The 22,711-nt window shown below is 34.1% G+C and overlaps 1 protein-coding gene across 1 annotated transcript; it reads left to right on the top strand.

The window, feature by feature from the left end:
* Positions 1-2,484: 2,484 nt before the first annotated feature.
* On the top strand, positions 2,485-15,502 carry LOC145318400 (uncharacterized). The gene is made up of 14 exons (XM_080159695.1): positions 2,485-3,088; positions 3,421-3,536; positions 3,961-4,086; positions 4,313-4,390; positions 4,652-4,758; positions 7,289-7,349; positions 8,657-8,743; positions 8,992-9,125; positions 9,334-9,386; positions 10,332-10,433; positions 10,775-10,862; positions 13,283-13,376; positions 14,047-14,148; positions 14,446-15,502. The coding sequence occupies exons 1-14, from the start codon at positions 2,860-2,862 to the stop codon at positions 14,659-14,661; spliced, it is 1,593 nt and encodes a 530-aa protein (XP_080015821.1). The 5' UTR covers positions 2,485-2,859; the 3' UTR covers positions 14,662-15,502.
* The last annotated feature ends 7,209 nt before the right edge of the window (positions 15,503-22,711 follow it).

Here is a 22,711-nt window from a genome sequence, read left to right as displayed (position 1 = left end):
GTTTCTTACTTTAAGTATTATCAAAACAAAAGCAATATAAATTACTTTTTGTCACAATACATCATTAAAAAAATAGTTCTTTCCATTTCTTATTGTCCATACAGTAAAACAAAAAAGCATACCTACCTTTAATGTACTTTATAAAAATAGAATGAAATTTTTGAAAAATACTCCAGTAGTATTTACTTACTGTTTTAATGAAATTTAGTATTAAAAGATTTTAACATAATTTACAGTTTTATAAAATTTGAGCTTATTCGCACAGAAATCATTGTTGTTTTGCTCTTGTTATTGTGATAAAGCTTATTTAGGGATCTTAATATTTATTTTATTTTAAATTAATTTCAGCCCACCATTTTTACTTTTATATGTTACTTTTTTTCAAAAGAATTAAATTGACTTATTACGAACGAGGTGTGTTAGAGTTAAGCAATTGAGAATATGGTACCTAATGAATATAAACCTTTTAGCGAATAAGAATATATGATTACTTACTTTATTTTTTATATTTTTATGTAATATTTTTCTACATTCCTAAATATTTATCCCGCATTTACTAACTATAATAATCTCAAGTTGCTAAATTGTTCACCTCTAGTTTGTAGAATGTCCCATTTTGTTATATTATATTGTTAAATATGTTTTATAGTTTTGTGATCTGACACGCTCAAACTTCCATTTGTTACAGTCAATTTTATATTAATTTTTCGCGAAAGAAATAAGGAAATGAAAGATAGATTTACCTCAACCTGGACCCAAATAATTTTCCAATTACATTAGGGCAACATTTTCTATTTTTGTATTGGGGATTTAAAAAATTACTTAATCTTCCATTTTCTATCTCTTTATCCTTGATGATTTTAAGTTTTGTGTTTTTTTTTTGTCTTTTTGCAATGAAATGAAATTTATTAATGTTACTTCTCTGTAAAAAGGTATTTCTCTATAGTTTATTTTAGAGTTGGCAATCCGAATCCGGAATCCGTTTTTTAATAGCGGATTCGGATTCTTAATTGGTTGGCTACGATTAGCGTCTTTGAGTTTTTTCTTTCAACTCCTTAATTTAGCACCTTAATTTTTAATTTTAAAAAATTTCTTTTAAAATATTGCTAGAATCAGAAATCCGAATCCGGAATCCGCCTTTTTTTTGGACGGATTCTTGTAAGAATCCGAATCCGGTCTAAAAATTTGACGGATTGCCATCCCTAGTTTATTCAATTAGACTTGCTATAAAAGAATTTGCTTCTACAAGTTGTTTTGAAATTTCATTTTATTGTTAGATAAGTTATACCTAATACCTCTATGCATTTAGAAATATGTAAATATTTTTTTCTTTGAATGACTAGATTAGCAGGGCAGCTAGGTGTGCATGTTTTTTTTTAATCAGTTTAAAATCTTTGCTGTCATAGCTGAAAGTCTAAAGATAAATTGATTAGTTATTCGTAATATCAAAAAGCACAAATAGGGTTTAGATGATTAAAATCGCCATTTAAAGGCATGTGTGTAGCAATGCCAAATAAAATTTGCACTATTGTTTTTCTTATTTGTTATACACTTAGATTAATTACAACCAAATGATGTACTTTAAATCCTTTTTTTAAATGTTGATATAGATGTAAATGATGTTATAATTGCATAATTGACAAATCTGAAGATATGATGACAAGTCTAGGTATAATATTTCAGATACAATGTCTGTTTACCTGGTAATGACAACTTAAACGAAATTACAGGGCCTAGTAGTCCAAAGAAATCATAGAAACAATCTCAAAGATTAGTATTGTGATCACTATTTAAACCAAAGCGAAATAGAGGTTGCATCCCCTTCAGCACAAACACAAAATTAATTTGGGAAAGAAACCATTTTTTTGAAAGGGGTTGTGGAAGCACTAAATTTCTATGAGGTCGTTTTAAAAGATCTATTCCATTTCAAGGTATATACATTTTACATACACAGACAATTGAACAAAGCATTATTTGCGATTCAAATTTTCTAACTTTTTAATTAAATATCCCCCTTACAAAACTGTTCACCATTTTCAATTAGTAAATCAAAGGCGAATTTAGATTATGATATTAGAAAACAAAAAAACGCGGCATTTACATAATTTACTATAAGCCGTAGGGATGGGAATCCGTCGAATTTTTGGGCCGGATTCGGATTCCGGATTCTGAAGGAATCCGTCAAAAAAAGTGACGGATTCTTGCGGATTCCGGATTCTTATTTTTGGCGGATTCCGGATTCGGATTCCGGATTCTAGCAGTATTTTAAAAGGCCGTCCGTCACAGAGGGATAGCTTTTTTCGTTAATTTATCACTATGTTACTTGGTTGAAGCCTTGATTTGTTTAAAGTGTTGTCTTCCAGCATAACTAAAACATTTACATCACATTAGTAATTATTCAAATTTGTTATGTAGAAAAAAATTTAAGAGGGAGTTGTAAGAAAAAACTTAAGACGGTAATTTTAGCCTACCAATTTAGAATTTGAAAATAGGTAGTTTTTTTTATGAAAGAATGAAATAAAAAATGTATACTTTTTTATTCCATGCAAATATTTATTAGCGAAGCTACTGTTCAACTAAGGTAGTCTTTATAAGCTTACAAAAATAGAGTCTTAATTAAATTTCCGGCCATGTAAGCTCTTCCATCCACGATTTTTTACCCTCTTGTCCATTGAAACCCAAATGCATGCTAGCACAGCAGAAATTACTGTCTTTAAACTTTCTTCATTCTTGTATTTTAATTATAGTATTTTTGGCTTGTTGTTTAAGAGCTACTAATTAATAAAATTGTCCTTGTTAAAATCAATATTTGTTTATGATTAAGAAATCGTAACCACAAAAGATTACAGATAGATAAAAATGACTATTTTGCCCCTTCAACGCCGGCTAGGTAGTTTTCTACCTTCACTTGTGACAAGACCAACTAGTTTTTCTTCTATAAATCATTTTCAAGTGAATTCATGCATAACATGTCGCCAGTTATCAACTAATCAAGCACAGACAAATACAACTTTACTGTTTGTAAATTCAAGATTCAACAAAGTTACTAAGTTATTCAACAATCAAGTTTTAGTGAGAAGTTTTTCAGGTAGATGTCAATGACAAACTAGCGATTTAATAAAATTGGCTTTCTTCTAGGTTCACGTTTTGTACCTAACCTTATAGTCACTAGGCAGATGAAATAAGATGTACAACATAATCTTTCCAATAGTTTTAGAGCATTTGAATGAAAAATAATAGTGAGTGAGTAGGGGTAATTTGTTAATCGTGCACAGAACTATCTATGCATCATTAAAGAATAATAATAAAATAACGCCTAAACAGGTTTTGAAAAATATAATTGAGGAGGCGGGGTGATATAAAGCAATGAGAGGGATTATTATGCTCAAGTTTTCCTATAACCTGTAAGAAAATTTTCAGGTTATACAATGTCCGGCTCAGCAGATGATCTTCTCAAGTTTATTGACTCCTCCCCCACCCCATATCACGTGGTACAGACCTCTGCCGAGCTCCTTAAAGATGCCGGATTTCAATATGTAAGTAATTCTGATGTTTGGCTTATTTTTACTAAAAATTTACCCGCTACAGTGGCTAAACACTTACCGCATCCGTTCGTCGTCGGGTAGGTGATTGGTTCGAATCTGATTACGTTAAAATGGTTCCTGTTGCTGTTATATCAGGTACGTGACATAAATAGTTAGAGTAGGGGGAATGCCTTGGCTCACAAACCGGCGCAACTTATTACCATGCTCAATTAGGACTTTTTAGACAAAGGCCATGTAATCAAAGTGTTGGTTGTCTGTTGGATTTTACTGAACCTAATATCTTTGTGTGTTTTATCCAATTACAAGCAGATGATGCTCTGGATTCTCTAGATGATCACTTGAAAAACCGATTGATAATCCCGCTCTTACGAGGTAAGGTAAGGGAATTTTACGTAATTGTCCTTGTTTAATTTAGTTGGATGAGAAGAACTCCTGGAAGGGCAAGCTGACTGCTGGAGGCAAATATTTCTACCACAGAAATGGTTCAACTCTGGTTGCCTTCACCATCGGACAAAATTATCAACCTGGCAATGAATTTAAGGTGAGTTATTAAGTTTAATGTATAAAAAGATACATCCTAATAAAAATGTTTAAAACTAAGATTGTAAAGAGAGACATTTCATACTTAATATCTATGCTAAACTTATCCAAGTGATAAAATGACCAGCTTGAATTGACATAGAAATTAATGCTTTACCTAATTTGTGGGGCATAGTATAAAAAAGCCCTTTCTATATAAAATATTAACCTTGTTTTGAAATATTTAGATAATTGGCGCGCACACAGATTCTCCTGTTCTTAAAGTAAAACCTGTGTCAAAAAGAACTGCCTTTGGTTACTTACAGGTTAATTTGTTATTAGTTTTCTTGTTTAGTCCTCCATTTAAAAATACACTTCATTTTAGGTAACAACTTGTTTTATTGCCAAATATTTTTCAAATATTTCATTTCACAATTCTCAAGTCTACTTATTACTTTTTTGACATTTTATAGTTTTGTAGACATGGTCGCGAATACGTAATTGAAAAAAAAATTATATATATTAGATCTTTTATTGGCCCTGATAGTTCGACAGCCCCGGTAAAGTTTGACGGTTTTATTATGAAGGTGAATGTAGAGTGCTATGGAGGTGGATTGTGGCACACCTGGTTTGACAGGGATCTTACTCTGGCTGGATGTGTCGTAGTTAAACAGCAGGATGGTCGTTTTGCCAGGTAAAATAGGGATTAATAAGGGCAACAATATTTCTTTTTATATTGAAATACAAAACTAGAACTTTTGGTCACTTGATATCTACCCTTCTGTAAAAATTTTTTTTTTTAAATTGTCTAGCGGTAGGAAAGCATTCATGTGAGACACAAACATGCATACTCAAACACAAAAACTCTTACTACTTTTTTTATAAATTTTTTTTTAGAAAAACTAAGATATGTAAAAGAGAATTAAATTATTTTTCTCGAAATACTCTTACTTGTTGTTGTTGTATTGGCTGCTCATAGTCCATTTTCGTGTCCAGGGTCGTCATCAGTAGGTGGGGGAGGGGAGGCTTATGGGGGGGGGCTCTGGAGGGGGCCGTTGAAGAGGAGGGAGGCTGGTGAAACTTGGGTGTGATGATAGGAAGGCAGCTACAAGGGCGGGATTATGCCAGAGGTCAATGGGATTAAGGTTGGTGGGGTTATTAGGGCAGGAAAAGAGGTGTTGGACAGATTCAGGGGTGGGATTGTTGGGGCAGGATGGGCAGTTGGGTGAAAGAGAAGCGTTGATGGAATGCAGGTAACTTTGAAGCTTAGGACAATAATTGGATCTCAATTGGGAGAGGATGGTTCTGTAGTGCCTAGGAAGTTGGATCTCAGAGGGGTTGATGTTGGGAGGGGCGTGGTTAAGGACAGGATTAGGGGGATAGGAATTGATTGCTTGGGTAACTGCAGAGGTGTGGAGTCGGGAGATGGTGGATTTGTAATTTGCAGGGAGGAGAGTGTTCTCAGGGGTGAGAAAAGGTTGGAGGGTCGGGAGGAACATGGATTGGAGGGTGGATTTCTTGGATCTAGGACCAGGAGGGGTTGTGACATTGGGGAAGGATGGGTGGGAAGGGCGGAGGGAGGAGGCCAGGTACTGGGAGCATAAAAGGGAAAGGTGGTTCCGTACTGGTAGGATTTTAGTTTCTTGGTGGAGGTGGCTAATGGGGGATTTTTTGGTGGAACCAGTACAGATGCGGAGGGCTTGGTTTTGGAGGACTTGGAGTTTATCAATGTTGTTTTTGGAGGTGTTAGGAAACCAGACAGGACAGGCATAGGTGGTGATGGGGCGGAGGAGGGTGTTGTAGGTGGTGAGGAGGGTCTCCTTCTGGTGGCCCCATTTGGTGCCAGCCAGACATTTAAGGATTCTGAGGCGGGAGGAAATTTTAGAGGAAATGGTGGAGACATGGGAACTGAAATTGAAAAAGGTGTCAAAGGTAACTCCAAGGATTTTAGGGGTTTTCTCAAGGGGGAGTGTGGAGCCGTTAATTTGGACTTGAGGATGGAGGTTGGATTGGTGTTTACGGTCAGGAGTGAAAAGGGTGACAGTGGATTTGTTGGGGGCGATGGAGAGGCCATTGGTGGAGGCCCAGTCAGCGATTAAGGAGAGGTGGGAGTTGATGGATTCAACTGACTGGGGGATGTCAGGAGATGAGTGGAAGGAGTTGAGGTCGTCGGCATAGGAGGAGGTGGTGGCGGGGGGGTTGTGGGGGGCATCTGCTATGTAGAAGTTGAAAAGGACGGGGGAAATAACAGAGCCTTGGGGGACACCAGTGTGGACAATTCTGGGGGAGGAGTTGGTGTTTTGGTAGGAGCAGAAGGCCATCCTGCCACGCAGGTAGCAGGATAGCCATCTGATGATGTTTGGATGGAGGTTTGAGGAGGAGATTTTTTGGAGAAGGAGGTGGATTGGGATGCAATCAAAGGCTTTGGAAAGGTCAATGGATGCTACGGTTGTGCGGCTGGGGGGGAGGTTTTGGTTGAAACCGTTAGCAATGGAGGTGGAAAGATTAAGGAGTGAGGATGTGGTGGAGTGGAGGGGTTTGAAGCCATGTTGAGAGGGGTGGGTGGAGAGGGATTGTTTAAGGTATGGGAGAAGGAGGCGTTCAAGGACTTTAGCTGCAGGACAGAGGAGGGAGTTTGGGCGGTAGGAGGTGGAAAGGTCAGGGGGTTTACCAGGTTTGAGGAGGGCAATAATTTTGGAGAGCTTCCAAATGGCAGGGATATTAGCAGCGGAAATGGAGAGGTTGAAGAGTTTGGTAAGGTAGGAGATGCCATTTGGACCAAGGTGTTTGAGGTGGAGGATGTTGAGGTGATCAGGACCAAGTGCAGATGAGTTTGAGGAATTTTTAATGGCTTCAAGGACGAGAGCAGGGGTGAAAGGTTGGAAATCTCTGTTGAGGCGGTGGCGGTGTCTAATTTTGCGGATAATTTTTCTGGAGAAAGGGTTGGAGGTGTGGCGGGAGACAGAGGTGAATTGTTTGGTAAAGGATTCAGCAATGTGGGCATGGGAGGTGTGAACTTTGTTGTTGAAGGAAATGGGTTGGTTGGAGGGAGGGGAATTATTTTTGCCAGAAAGGGATTTGAGGAGGGACCAGAATTTGGAAGGGTTGGTTCTATGGTCGGATTTGGAATACTCTTACTTACAATTAAGGAATCTAGATTTGGAATACTCTTACTTACAATTAAGGAATCTACATTTTAAACTCTAAGAATCCTTTTCATTCAGGCGTCTTGTAAATTTGAAGAGAGCTTTACTGCGTGTTCCAAACCTTTGTATTCATTTAAAGGTAAACATATATTTCATACAGGGAGTAAGGGAGGGGACAATGGATCGAATATTCAATTTTTAGGAGTCTCAGACTTTGGGGACTGGCTTAAAGGGAATGTGCAAGAATTTAGCAGTTTCTGACTGAGTTTGGGGACTTGCGCATAGAATGCCGCTACTCGTTATGTATGTTTTGAATATTGCAGACGGGGAGAGGGGATAAGGGAAGTGGGGTGAAGGGAAATAAACACTCGTTGTGTTAGTTTGGAATGTAGCAGACGGGGAGAAGGGAGGTGGGGGAAAGGGGCAAGGGAAATAAACAGAATAAAAAGGGGCAGTCATATTCTTGCTAGCAGCTGGCCGGGTCCAATAATCTTTTAATATAAAAATCACACCAAAAAACCTCAATATATTTCATCAAAAACAAGTTGTGATTTCACTTTACATGACGCTATGGAAATCTATTATTCAATTAACAATCCCTTTATAATTTCCTACAAATTTATTGGATTAAACTGGATTTCATGCCCTTTCTTTGATAACTCTTATATTGAATTAATTGCCCATTGTCCCCTCCCTTACTCCCTGTATTTCATAGCCTTTTTAACAGTTTTACTAATAATAGTTTTGGCTAAAAACTTATCTAGGTCTAACCAGTATGAATAATTGTCAAAGGATAATTTTTATGTATTGAAAAAACATCTTGTAGTCTTGTGGTTTCATCTTTTATACTTTAAAAATATTTTTAGATTAAAAAGAGGTTTTCAAAAGTCGAATCCGAATCCGGAATTCGCTTTTTAATAGCGGATTCGGATTCTTAATTGGTAGGCTAAAACTAGCGTCTTGAGTTTATTCTTTCAACTCCCCCTTTTTGAATGCAAAGATTATCATCATTATATATATTATCTTTTAAAATCTGGTTCGATTATCGGAAATGAATTATAGAGACCACCAAGAACATTAATATTTAGGACATATGTAGCACTTAAATTTTTTAATTTTTAATACAAGATTTTTAAAATATTGCTAGAATCCGAATCCGGAATTCGCCATTTTTGGACGTATTCTTGTAAGAATCCGAATCCGGTCCAAAAATTTGACGGATTGCCATCCCTACTAATAATATAAAAAATAGTATTTTTTTAAATCCTTCCCGCGCATTCCTTTTGAAAATAAGACACATTGTTAAAAGTTAAGCAAAATTCTGTGGTTTTTTAATTTCTATAAAGGAAAGTAAATTTGCAATTTTCATTTTAACAGAAATGTCTTTTCATGAAAACTATTTGATAAAAAGTTGGAAATGATCTTATAGGTAAATATTTATTGTAGACTCAAGAGGAGAGAAATGCTTTCATTGTGAACAAAGAGACTCATCTGCAACCAATCCTAACACAACTTGAAGGAGAAATGAATAAGGTTGGTATAATTTTGCTGTGCTATATCTTTATGCAATTGTGTTTTAAATTTTCATTATACAAAGGCATATGAGTGAATAAGTTGTTAAATATAAGGTTACAGGAGTGTATATATTCTGCAAAATTTACCCTGCAAAGGCGCCCCCTTTAAACAAAAATACTTTTCTACTTAATATCATAGGATAAAACAAAGTTCCCTTAAGTACTATTCTTATGATATCAGTTGAATTAGTTATTTGCTGCTTATAGGAGGACGGAGATTCTAAGCATTCCAGCCTGCTTCTCCAACTTCTAGCTGACGAACTAGGTGTTGCTGTTGATCAGATTGTGGACATGGAACTTACTCTGGCGGATACTCAACCTGGAGCTACCTGGGGACCAAAGTAATAACTATAATCTTAAATTTTCTATACTAATTGTATTGGAAACAAAATAATCTACCAAACAAAACTTCCACTCCAGTAGTTATATAAAAAGAATATTAAATGATACAAAAATAGAATGTATTTTGTAATTTACAATTTTTTAAATATATGTAAAATATTTTTATATTAAAAAAAACATTGTTTTAAAAAGTACCATCTATTTTAGGAATGAGTTTCTTTCAAGTCCAAGATTAGATAACCAAGTTCATTGTTACACAGGTAAAAATTTGTTTCATAAATCAGAAAATTTAATATTGTCCATACCCAATATTTTTCATTTAAAAAACTTTTGGCTTAGCCAGTAGGTAACTTTTTTGATCCAACAACCAATACATTTTTATTTTATGTTTGTATGGCCGATAAATTGAAATACACTAAATTACCCCTTCTGTAGATTACAATTAGGGGTTGACACGTTTGGACACTCGACTTAATGAGCTAACCAATCAAATTCAATGAAAGTCCCCAAAGTTGTCAACACAATGAATAAGAAAATGTTATTATTATTAAAGAGGACTATCCACGAACAAGAGCACGTGATTCTAAGTACCTTCCAGCATTGATCCTGAGTATTTTCTTTCAAAATATAATAGGTCACTATTAATAATTAATATATTAACGAGAAAATTTATGTTTCACCACTTCAAGTTGAAGAAAAGTAAAAAAATGTTCAGGTTTTTTAGTCAAAATTATATCAAACGTTTTGTTGAGTTCGGGGTGTCTTTAATTGTCCATGATGTCAAATGATAAAAATTAAAAAAGTTAAAAGCACATTTACTATATCTCATATGTATGTTTAAATTAATGCTAGTATGGATTAATTTACAATCAATATAACACGAGTATTCGCATATGTATCATCAAATATCCATTTTATTAAAAAGAATTAGCTTCATCAAAGTAAAAAGTTTTCAAAATCAATTAAAATACCTAAAAAAAATATGGTGAAACATAAATTTTCTCGTTAATACATTAATGATATATGGTGACCTATTATATTTTGAAAGAAAATACTTAGGATCAATGCAGGAAGGTACTTAGAATCATGTGCTCTCGTTCGTGGATAGTCCCCTTTTGGGGAATAGTGTAATAACCCAATATCCCCTCCCTTCCTGAATCCAATACACGAAGGTCATGAAATAATATAATCTATTAAATTTGCAGGTTTAAGTGCTCTGTTATCCCATAGCATGACAAATGATGATACTGGTGTCTCTATGTTGGTCTGCTTTGATCATGAGGAAATTGGCTCTGAATCAGCACAAGGTTAACATTTTCATTGTTAGCGCAGCTACTCCATGACTAAAGTATGTCATTAAAGTATGTCACTAGGTCCTTGTTTTCTTCTCAGTCAAAAGGATTCACTTATAAAAGCACAATACACATGACGCTCAAAGAAAAAATATCATGAACTGATACCTTTTTCTTTTGCTTGAAACATTACAAATTGACTGAGGTTATTGTATGTTATACTTACCAAAACTACTACCCCTTAGTTTTTCGTTGGTTAATAAGTTTATATTTGATTGAACAAAATATCCCTGCCATAAAATATATTTTTAAATTATCTTTTTTATGAGTTACATGGAGATAATTTTGTATTAAAGGTGCTGGCAGTCCTGTGATGAATGAGGCAATCGCCAGAGTTGTCGGTTCTTTTGATCCTTGCCCAGAACTTCTTAAGATAACCATAAGGTAACTAAAAGACAAATGCGTCATAAACGGTATCTGAAGGTATTTGAATAAAATGATGCAGTTTGTGAAATAAGGCAATTATATGGAAGGGAAGACCTAAAATGGAAGCTAGTTAGATATTAACAGAAATGGCAGAATAGAATGTTCATAAGGAACATGAACCTGGCACTATCCCCCCAGGCCGTCCTATTGTTTCTGGTAATGGATCAATTACTGAAAACATATCAAGATTCGTTGATTTTCATGCAAAAAAAGTCATTCATCAAATTCCTGCCTTTATTGAAGATACTCCAGATTTCCTCAGAACACTGAAAGATTTCAATGACTCTGGAAACATTTAAGACACGGACATTCTGGTGACCATGGATGTCTCTGCATTGTATACAAATATTCGCCATGATGATGGAATATCTTGTATGAAATCTGCTCTAGAAAACAGACCAGACAAAACTGTACCAACACTCTTTCTAATTCAACTTCTGCAACTAGTCCTCACATGTAATATATTTGAATTTGACAAATCTCTGTTCCTGCAAGCTTGTGGCACAGCCATGGGCACGGCTTGTGCTCCAAACTATGCAACAATAATGATGCATAGTATAGATGTCAAGATAAAAAATCTAGCAAGGCAAGTGGCAGCTGGCAGAAATCCCCTAATTTTACTGAAAAGATTCTTGGATGACCTGTTTATGATCTGGAGAGGCAGTGTGGAGAATCTACAAATGTTTTTAGAATTGGTCAATACACTCCACCCCACAATTAAATTTACAAGTTCGTTCACCTGTCCTTTCCCTTGTACCTATCCTGCTGGATTTGAACATGACTGCTTCTGCCACTCAAGCCGATCCATACCTTTCCTGGACACATTAGTTACCATCAAAAACAAAACCTTGGTCACAGATATCTATAAAAAACCTACAGACCGTTGCCAGTACCTGTTGCCAACATCAGCACATCCTGCACACATTACCAAAAATATTCCCTTCAGCTTATGTTACAGACTAGTAAGAATATGTTCTGAAAAAAACACACTAATCCAACGACTAGATGAACTTAAACAACTGCTTCTTTCTAGAAACTACAACCTACAGATAATCAATGGTGCTATTGCCAAGGCTCTAAATATTGATAGAAATGCGGCCCTGGAAAAGAAAGTTAAAGTATCAACCAAGAGAATACCATTTGTTATTACTTTCCATCCAGCTCTACCTTCAATCAGCACAATCCTAAAACAAGGTTGGAAAATAATGGTAAAGGATGAGAGACTGAAAAAGATATTTCCAGAACCACCTTTAGTTGCATTTCGTCAGCCTAAACACAGCTCTCTCCGGGAAATATTGGTGAAATCAAAGCTACCTGAACGTGAAAAAAGAAGTGTCAAAGGTATGAAGAGATGTAACCTACCTAACTGTCCCTCCTGCCCTCATGTCCGTGAAGCCAAAGTTGTCTACAGCTCAGCAAATAATTTTAAGGTACCTATTTCTACACCAGTCAGCTGCTCTACAAAAAATCTCGTCTATGTTATAACATGTGATAGGAGAGAATGCAAATACAAACAGTATGTAGGAGAAACGGGGAAACAGCTTAAAGAAAGATTCAAACAACATTTAGATTGTGTCAGATCTCAAAATGAAAACTTGAATAAAACTGCAGTTGGGGAACATTTTAATCTTCCTGGACACAGTGTTGCCAACATGAAAGTATCTGTTATAGAAAATTGCAGGCAGGAGTCAGCCATGTACAGAAAATGTCGAGAATCCTTCTTCATCAATAAATTTGAAACAAAGCACCTGGGGCTGAACAGAAAAATTTAAAATTATTGTTATTGTTATATATTTTTGTTAATGAAAGTAAATTTTGCTAATACATGTTGTTTTTTCTTGTAACATAATTTATACCTATTTGACTTGCAAATTGCAATTTTTTTTTTTAAAATGCTAACCCAACCAAAATTTTGAATATTTTCTTCCTTGTTGTTGTATAAATTCTTACCACTGTTGAAAAGTTTGACCGCCAATTTTCATCTGCTAACCCTTCCCCCCCCCCCTTCCATTACAATAAATAATTCAGTTGTACATAAACTCTCAAACAATTAGGTACACCATATTTCAAAGTAAAAAGATTTGGATTTTATTTTGTTTTTAAAAATTCTTTTTTTCAAAGTTCTTAATATTTTTAACTTGTTTTTTGTTAAATTTATATTAATTTTAACTAGTATGAAGCTTGTTGTTTTCTTAAGAATTTTTGCAAATATGGTTATTATTTTATAGAATTGAGAAGGCTTGAATAAAGCGAAATATATTTTCTACAAAGAAGTGTGTTCTTCCATGTGTAGTTAGCTCTAGCCGCGCGTTTTTTGAGAATAGATTAGGAAATTCTCTATTAGGGGAAACCTAAAAATAAGTTTTTATTTTTATTAGGAAGAGCATGTTGATTTCAGCTGATGTAGCTCATGCTATTCATCCAAATTATTCTGATAAACATGAGAAGCAGCATCAACCTGCCATGAACAAGGTACAAAGAGAGGGGTAGGTTTCTGGTAAAATCCGTAAAGGTTATGTGTTTTAAGTAAAAAAAACAGTAGTAGAACGATAGAAATTGATGTTAACTTTTTTTTAAAAAAATTTGTCTATAGTTCTTTTCAATAGGAAATACACATATTTAGTGAATATTATCGTTCTACTACTATTTTTAAGCCTTTAAACCCACACCTTTACGGATTTTACCAGAAACCTACCCCTCTCTTTATATGAACCTTAAAGGTGACTGCCCGAATAAGAGCATGGAATGTTAATCACCTTCCAGCAGTTAAGCATTTTTTTGGTGAATATACTAGGTTTCTGTTTATTTTAGTTTTGTAAAAAATAAAATTTTTACAAAATTATCATAAAATGCTGTCAAAAGCAAAAAGAAACTATTCATACTTTTTTTTTCATTTCTCTTTCAAACCCCTATTGCAAATTATGTAACGTATATCGTAAAAATGTTCTTCTGTTTTTTAGTATTTGTTATTAAATAGGTAATCGAAACTCGTTTTACATTTAAAAACAAATTTCCAAGACCATTGTAGAGCTTAATTTTTGTCCCGTCCGTACATTAGTCCCCTTCACTTAATGACCAAGGTTTTTTTTTAATGTTAGCTTTTCTGTGCGGATTTCCCGAATGTTAAGTCTTTGTTTTATAGGGTACTGTGATAAAGACCAACCAGAACCAAAGATACGCAACTAACGCAGAAACTGGATTTATCCTTCGTGAGCTGGCCAGGAGGGCTGATGTTCCAGTTCAGGTATATACCGGTCGAAAAATATATCGAAATTTCAGCTGTTTTTTTGAGCTTTGTTCTCATTTTCGATTTACTTTGCTTGTTGGTCTTACCTTGTTACTGGTAAATATTAAAACAAATTTGGTCGCTCTTTAAGTTGAATCCATCTAGTTGTACTTTTGACTTTTGATACATTTTTTTCGCACTACTTAAAATCATTACCTACCAGTTTTATCTTTTGTGTTTAAGAACTTGTGTCAATTTTTTGAGTATAATCATTCAGGTTTTTAATTAGAAACAACCATGATCTATATTTTCCAGGAGTTTGTAGTTCGCAATGACAGCGCGTGCGGCTCTACAATTGGTCCAATCATCGCCTCTGGTGTCGGCCTGCGCACTGTCGACCTGGGCATATCTTCTCTGTCCATGCACAGCATCAGAGAGACCATGGGCTGCCAGGACGTTGTCACCAACATCAAGCTTTTCCAACAGTTTTTCAAAGAGTTCGGAGCTCTTGATAGCCAGTGCGATATGTAAATTTATGTCAATCTTTTAAACTTTTGAGTAGGTATAATTTTTACCAAGTAAAATTCACAAAATATTGATCGTCCATGTAATCAATCATTCAATATTAAAAGTATATACCTAATCAAATTTTAACTATGTATTTGTATCTACGAGGGATATAAATTTGGCCAAGGACACTTTAATGTTCTTTTTATTTGTTTTTAATGCATTGATTAAAAAAGAACCCCTCAATAAGCTCGTGATGCAATAATCCCAAACATGATTAACATGGAGTTAATATCATGTTAGATTTATATGATATCATGTGACTCAAATGTGTTCTTTTCATCAAAAATAAAAAAATATTATTTTGTTTTTCTTTCTAAAACAAAAAAGAATCCACTTTTTTTATCTCGTTAACATACAACCAATATGAAAAATAAAAGTTATGATTTAATGGACACAAAGTAACAAAATGTGTCAGCCCTTGTTCGTAGAAAGTCCCTTTAAACATTAAAAAAACAGTTGTGATATTGCATTGTACTGGTGAAAGTTTTTTTTTATAAACCTATAGTTACCTACTAATTTTACATAAAATACTCGATTATTTAAATCTTGAACAATGAACAGGGATGATAGGTACATGAAGAAAACAAATTAGCCCTTTTTATATTTAGCTTTCTCTAAATTTAAAAATAATGCCGCACAAAAACACAGATTTGCTTTTAAGGCTTGGTTTGAAAACGAGTTTGTTTTTCTTCCTGTAACATATCCCTCTTTTGATAATGATATGTTATTTTTCCAACAATACCTTTAAAATTTGTGATTAAACAATCCTTTACAAGTTTTAATAAAGTTTTTTTTTCATTAATTTTTAGTCGTTTTAAAGTGTATGGTAAACATTTAACACTTTTTAAAAATTACAAGGATGACAAAATCTAAAAGTAGCAAAGCACAAAAAAATCATTGATAAAATACGGACAAGGAGATTTTAAGAGCATTTGATAAAATCAAGGATATAAATAGGTGGGAGAAAGAAATCATGAAACATTTCTCACATTTTTTGTCTTAATTTTGTGGCATGATTGACAGACCGACGGAAAAAATAAATTACATTCTGGTATGGAGAATCTTCACACAAATAATAAGCTGTCTAACTTGAATAGTAGTAGAGAAAATTACATTTCCTACAGCGATACGGACGGACAATGTGAAATATAGAGTGTCTTCTATACTAAAAATAAGTATGGTGTCCGTAAAAATTCTGAAAATAAATTCTTGTAGTTGAAATAGAAAAATCTAGACCCTCCGGGGGGTTCTAACCCCAATCACCTAACCCAACCTAATCTAAAATAACCTATTAAAAGCCATTTTAAAAATACGACGAATCGCCCCTCAAGAGCGTTGCCACGAAAGGGACTATTCCCAAAAAATCAAGAGAAAAACGTCTACTGACAATTTTCCTCTTTACAAGGCAATTGTGTTTTTACCCCAACTTATTAAATTAAATTTACACTATTAAGAAAAAAAAACATTATTTAATATATATTCTCGTATTCATTTGAATCCGGTGGATAGGAACAGGTTCTCAACAATACGAAAAAACTTTGTCTAGCAGGTGAATCCTAAAATGGTGGGTCCGGCTCTCTGGCATATCTCAATTTTGGCGAACTTAAAATTTTGCAACGCCTTAGTAGAAACAAAATTAATTTATATTTAGAATATATACATTCTGTATTAAAAAGCAATTAAAATTATCAAGAAATTTAATTTTGTATAACAAAAATATCAATTTGATTTTAAAAATTAGCGATGACATCGCAGACAACTTCGTATGAAACTAATGTAAAAATTTGAGTTACTTCTAGGATGTCATGACACTTTTTTTTAGTAGCGAAGCTACTCTATTTCCAAAATGTCCATCTATACTTAACTTTGTCATAAATGGAGTAGGGGAAAGGTGATTTTCTCAGCTACTATTCAAGATAGACACCTGAAACTTCTTGACACCATTCATATAATCATTTTTGAAAACAATGGCAGTTGTAGGTAGCTTTACCCCTTCCTTTTTTGAGTGGGGAGGAGGGGGACGGGCATTGAACGCTTCCTTAAACCTTTTATATCATCCTCTATTACAGCAAGAAGGTTGTGTGCATATTCCCTGGTTGTTAAAAAATTTCCGACCGTAAGTCGTTACCTTGATAAAACAAACAAATAAACTATTAGGAAACCATTGTTTTAGAGTTCCTCAGGTGTTTTCTATCTAATTTTATGTGTGAGAGTCCACATCTCCATCCTTGGGGTTACAGGATGCGAACAAACAAGGCAGGATCATGCAGGTGAAGAACAAAAATATTTTTTTTTTACTTAAACAAAGCTTTTTACATTACCAATATATTAAAAGATCCTATAGTAGTCCATATCAATTTAAAATATAGGGTTTAAAGTCATTTTCAGGTTTTGGGTATGACCTGCATAAAACTTTAAATGGCTCCTATGAAAGCACTTTTAGACTAAGATAATTTTATTTTTAAACTCCAAGCTTAAACTAACATGTTAACATGACATATTAAAATGTCATAAGAATCTGCCGCTATTTTCCCACCAACCGCTAACTGCAGTGGCAGACAGCTTCCAAGTACACCACTGAAGTTTATATTTTGAGAATTCTAATACAAAATAAACTTTTTTTTTGGAAAAATTGCTCTTCTACCCTCAAAAATAAAGAAAACTACAGCAGCTTAAAATCTTTAAAAAGGGCCTAACAAGGATGACAACATCCATAAGTAGCGTGGCACAAAAATCGTGGATGGGAATACATACAAATAGAATGAAAGAGTAATCTTTAAAATCAAGAAAAGATTCACTGGAAAAAATAAACACAAAACCTTATTTTATTTTCTATAATGATTGACATACCAACGGCCAAAGTAAATTATATGCTGGATTTAATTTAGATATCAATAACTAAAAAAGATTTGAAAATCGGACCATAAACACCAAAGTTATGGTGAAAAATTTGAAAAATACAAATATAGCCTAAAACCTGCTAAAAAGCAGTCCGACCGCTATGAATGTGTTAAAGCTAATTATGCTCGTTAGTGTTGGGAATGTTGACAAAAAGTTTCAGCCTTCTATCTGTCATAGGAGCCGAGAAAATCACGTTCCCCCCACTTTGTCTCCAACCGAAATACGGACATTTTGAATTATAGAGTAGCTTCGATACTAAAGTAAAAGGGTAGGAAATACAGAAATTCTTTATAAAACAAACACTCTTTTAGACGGACTAAAAGACATTTTAAATTATAGAGTAAATTGCAAACAAATAAAAGATTCATTTTTCAGCTCAATTTGTTCCTGCAAACATTTTAAAAAAAGCCTTTCTATAATTTTGATCGGTCCCCCCGCCCGTACGTCCGTCCATACGAATTAGAAAGTGTAGCAACTCTACCAAGAAAGTCTGTACGTTCATTTAACCCTTAACGGTCGGAAGGGGGAGGGGGGGGCGTTGAACGCCCCCCCCATCCGGTTTTTTCTATCTCATTTTCTGTGTGTGAAAGATAAAGAGCCCATACTGCTTGACTTTTTAAGTGTGGGTATGACACATAACTGAGAGTTGGAGTTTTTTGAATATCTCCATCCTGGCGGGCACAGGATGCCAGCAAACCTGGCAGAGTCATCCAGGTAAAGAACAAAAATATTTTTTTAATTAAACAAAGCATTTTATCTTACCAAAATACTAAACTATCCTTTAGTAGTACATCCTCATATTAAATACAGGTGTTCAAGTCAATTTCAGGTTCCAGGTATGATCCTGCAGGTCCTGATCCTCCAGGTCTCCAGAAATCTTTAAAAGGCTCCTGTGGCCGCAATTTTTGACTTAGAGACTTCAAACTTCAAACTTAAGCTTTTCTTACATGTCTACATAATGTATTAAAATTTCATAAAGATCCGCCGCCGTTTTCCCGCCGACCGCCGACTGCGGCGGCTGGCAGCTGCCAAATATAGCTGCTGCCGCTGAAATTTATGTTTTGATATTTCAAATATAAAATTTACATAAGAATAAACATTTTCTGCAAAAAAATTTTCTTCTAGCTTCAAAAATAAAAAAAATTACAGCCGTTTAAAATTTTTAAGTAAAAAAGGACCTAAAAACAAAGGTTGTTAAATAAAAGGGTGAAGGAAGCAAAAATTGACTTTGACTTACTTAAGGTCGGAAATTCATCATAACACGGGGGACTTGCACAAAAAAATTTAGCCCTCTAGCTCTAATAGGAACTGAGATAATAAGGGGGGGGGCGTTGAACGCCCCCCCCCCCCCCCGACTGATTAAGGTGCGGCAAGGGGCCCGACTGTTAAGGGTTAAAACATGCTGATTTGTAACTTTTTTGACAACATTTTTTGTATGAAATAATAATTAAAATCGACATTTTAGAATTGTCATATCAATTTCGAATTTTTCATAATGATTCCTATGACAGTTAGGCACAATTTAGAACAGTTTTGTACGAATAAGAAAGCGTAGCAACTCTATATTATCTATCAGAAAGTCAGTAACTCCATTAAAAGATGCTGTTTATCCTTTTTATCTGGTTTTTGGAATAATGATTCCTAGGAAAATAAGTTAAAGTATTATAAGCAAGGCATCTCTATAATCAAATCCTAAATATGAAAGTATGTCCTTTTACTGATTCCTATATTTATGCAATTTTACAAAAAATGTATGTACAATTTTGTTTAGACTTGGAAATTAATGTTCGTAATTTATTGTTTGACTGTCCTTCCTTCTGATTTTAGAGCTTTGATTTTATGGATGTTGTCATCCTCGTTTTACTTTAAAGTGAACACATTTTATATTCTGCGAATAAATTGACGCCTAAGCTAAAGTCACCCGTTACTGTTGAAATGAAAGATAATCAGAAATAAAATATGATACATGTATAAAAAATCAATATTTTTTATATTTTTATTCTCAAAACTGTTTAATTAATGGTGGTGAATTAACCACTTTTTGGTACGCCCCCCTTGAAACGCCTCTATTATTCTACATTCAAATTGATAATAGTACACAAGGTTATTAGGTACATTGTTGTATTGATTTTTTAAAGGAAAAAAGAAATTTAATTTTAAAAGATAATTTAATAACAACCGTTCGAGATTATATTAATCAATAATAATTTTTAGATTTTTTCGTTTAATTAAATTCTTTAAATTTTGGCGATAGTTCTCAGTGAGTAAACATACAAAATGAATGTTGTTATATATTTTTGACTTTAAACAAATGCTTTAGTTAAGACAAATTAGTTGTACCAAATAATTTTTTTAGTAGAAGAACTACTCTATAACTCAAAATTTTAATGTGTTCGTCTGTAAGAATTGGTATTTGAAAAAGCTAAAGATTTTAACTGCTATATAATAAAGATGGCTAAATTTTTATGGAAAAATTATGGTTTCCTCAAAGGGACTAGTTGAGCAAAGAACACCGCAAACACTCTAAATTACAAATAAATTGAAAATAATGAATTCGGAAATTTTTAAAGTGAAGCTTCTCTATAATTATGGTCGATCGGTCAGTCTGTCTGTCCGGCCGTGACGGTTAGCTCTTTTTGTTAATTTAGACATTTTTTCTTATCAATTAAATAATTTTGTATGTTGATTCCTATATAAGTCAAATACGATTTAGGAAGCATAGCATCTGTTAAGTAAATGTTACTAGAATTTCTGTATGTCCATTTCAAACATGTTGATTTAAAATTTTTTTTTGCGATAGTTGGCGATAATTGAAATAATGATTCCTAAGACAACATTGTACAGTGTTTTAGCCGAAGCTTCTCTATAATTAAGTCCTAAAAATGTAAGTATGTCCTTAAACAGTATCCTATATTTAAGCAGTTTTACACTCTACAAATGTTGATGTGCGTTTGACCTACCACTTCAGATCTTTGCATTTATAGATGTTGTTTATGAATGTTTTCATAAAATCATAATGTTATTATAATTTACTGTATATGCACAAATTTATATCCAATAATATTAACCGTTCCTAACCTCTCTGGAGGGCCTTAACCCTGTCAGGATTATTTAATATTTCCTAAACTAATCTAACTCAACCTAACCTAACCTAACCCCTGGGAAGGGGGGTAAATCCTGGAGGGTTTCTGTTATAACTAACATAACTAAACCTAACCTAACCTAATTTTACTGAGCCAAAGTGAATCTAACCCCTGCGGAGGTTTCAAACCCATTAGGCTACTCAATATTATCTGACCTTACCTAACCTTACCTAAACCCTGCAGGGAGCCCTAATCCTGCGAAGCTACTCTATATTATCTATTCCTATCTAAATAAACCTAACTTAACCTAAACTAACCAATGCAGGGGACCCTAACCCTTTTGGGATACTCAATATTAATTAAACTAGCCTAACCTTACCTAATTGAATCTAAAATAGCCTGACTCCTGGAGGCAGCTCTAACCCTGCAGGGTTACCCAAGATTATCTTACTAAACCTACCCTACCTAACTCTATCCTAACCCCTAACATAACGGGTCTACTCAATATTACCTAACATAACCTAGCCTAGCTAAGCCTAACCTAATCTGACTTAATCTATCATAACCTAACCCCTATGGATGTGCTAACCCTTCAAGGGTACTTAACATTACCTAAACTAACCTAACATAGCCTAACCTAACCTAACCCAACCCATGTGGAGGGCCCTATTTCAGCGGGACAACTCAATATAACCTAACCTAATTTAATTTAACCTTGTTTAACCTAATCTAAATCCTGTGGGAGGCCCTGACCCTATGGGGCTACTCAATTTCATCTAAACTAACCTAACTAAACGTAACTCAATCTCTGGAGGAGGCCCTAACCCTGTGGAGCTACTTAATTTTACCTAAACTAATCCCTGTGGAGGAGAGCCCTTACCTTGTTTAACCTAACCTTACCCGTGCAGGGGGCCCTAACTCAGCGGGGCTACTAAACTTTACCTCACCACTGCACTGTGGAGGGCCTCCAGGGCTTTAATCTGATAATTTTTCATTTTTAATATCCGAGGAAAGCTGTCTATAATACGATGCGTTAAATAATTATTACTCAGCTTTAAAAGAAATCAGATTTCAAGTCTTTAACTTCCCTCATGTCCAATTGTTGAAATTTTGAAAGTTTTTTAAATCTGCCGTTTGAATCATATTGTTTGTTACATCTATATTTAAACCTTTAAAGATTTTATATTTCTATAAACCATTTCAAAATTAATTTATGATATACATTATTTAATATACAACATTCAAATATAATTTTTTTATTTCATAAATAACATTTTCTACTTTTCATCCCTATTGTTCTTAAAGTGTTAACTCAGTATAAACTTTGTACTTTCCCCCCAACTAATTTGTCTAACTACGCCTCCCACAATACAAAACTGTATAAAAGTCGTAAGAAATTAAGACGCAAAAAACTCGAGATATTTGTCATGCACGTAATACGTGGACCCACCATTTTAGGGGTCACCGTCTAGCATCGTATTGTATCCAGTTTTCTACGAATATAGAAATGTACAATCATAAGATTAAAACTAGTTTTAATCTTTTAATTGTACATTCTATATCCGCGGAAAGCCGTTTATAATACGATACGAGAAATAACTATTCTCGTATTCATTCATTCTCGTAAGAAATAACTATTAATGCCCTTTTGAAAATACTTCTTCCACAAATATTTTTTTTTAATGCGTTCTCGTCATTTGTATGACCATTAAGACATCCAAAACAGTGGTCTTCAAAAAAGGAACTATAGACGGTCGTCAGAGATAATTTAACGTTTTAAACATTATCCTCGATCTATTTAAGCAGTTTTTCAACAAGTTAACTTAAACATTTTTCTATATTCTGATTATTCAGTTCTGACACTATTTAAATGTTAATGTTTGCTTTTATGGATGTTGTCATCCTTGTTAACATTTATTTTATTTTATTAAAAATATTTAATTCTAGAAATATTTATGCCATTATTACAGAAAAGTTTCTAATACTGTCACTGCCCTAATTGTTTTAATAAAGAAATGTAAAACTAA

Source organism: Acartia tonsa, chromosome 1 (assembly GCF_053477335.1).
Source record: "Acartia tonsa isolate MP-2025a chromosome 1, ASM5347733v1, whole genome shotgun sequence".
NCBI classification, from domain to species: Eukaryota; Metazoa; Arthropoda; class Copepoda; order Calanoida; family Acartiidae; genus Acartia; species Acartia tonsa.
Note: the sequence above shows the minus strand (reverse complement) of the source record. Positions and strands in the feature narration are given on the sequence as shown.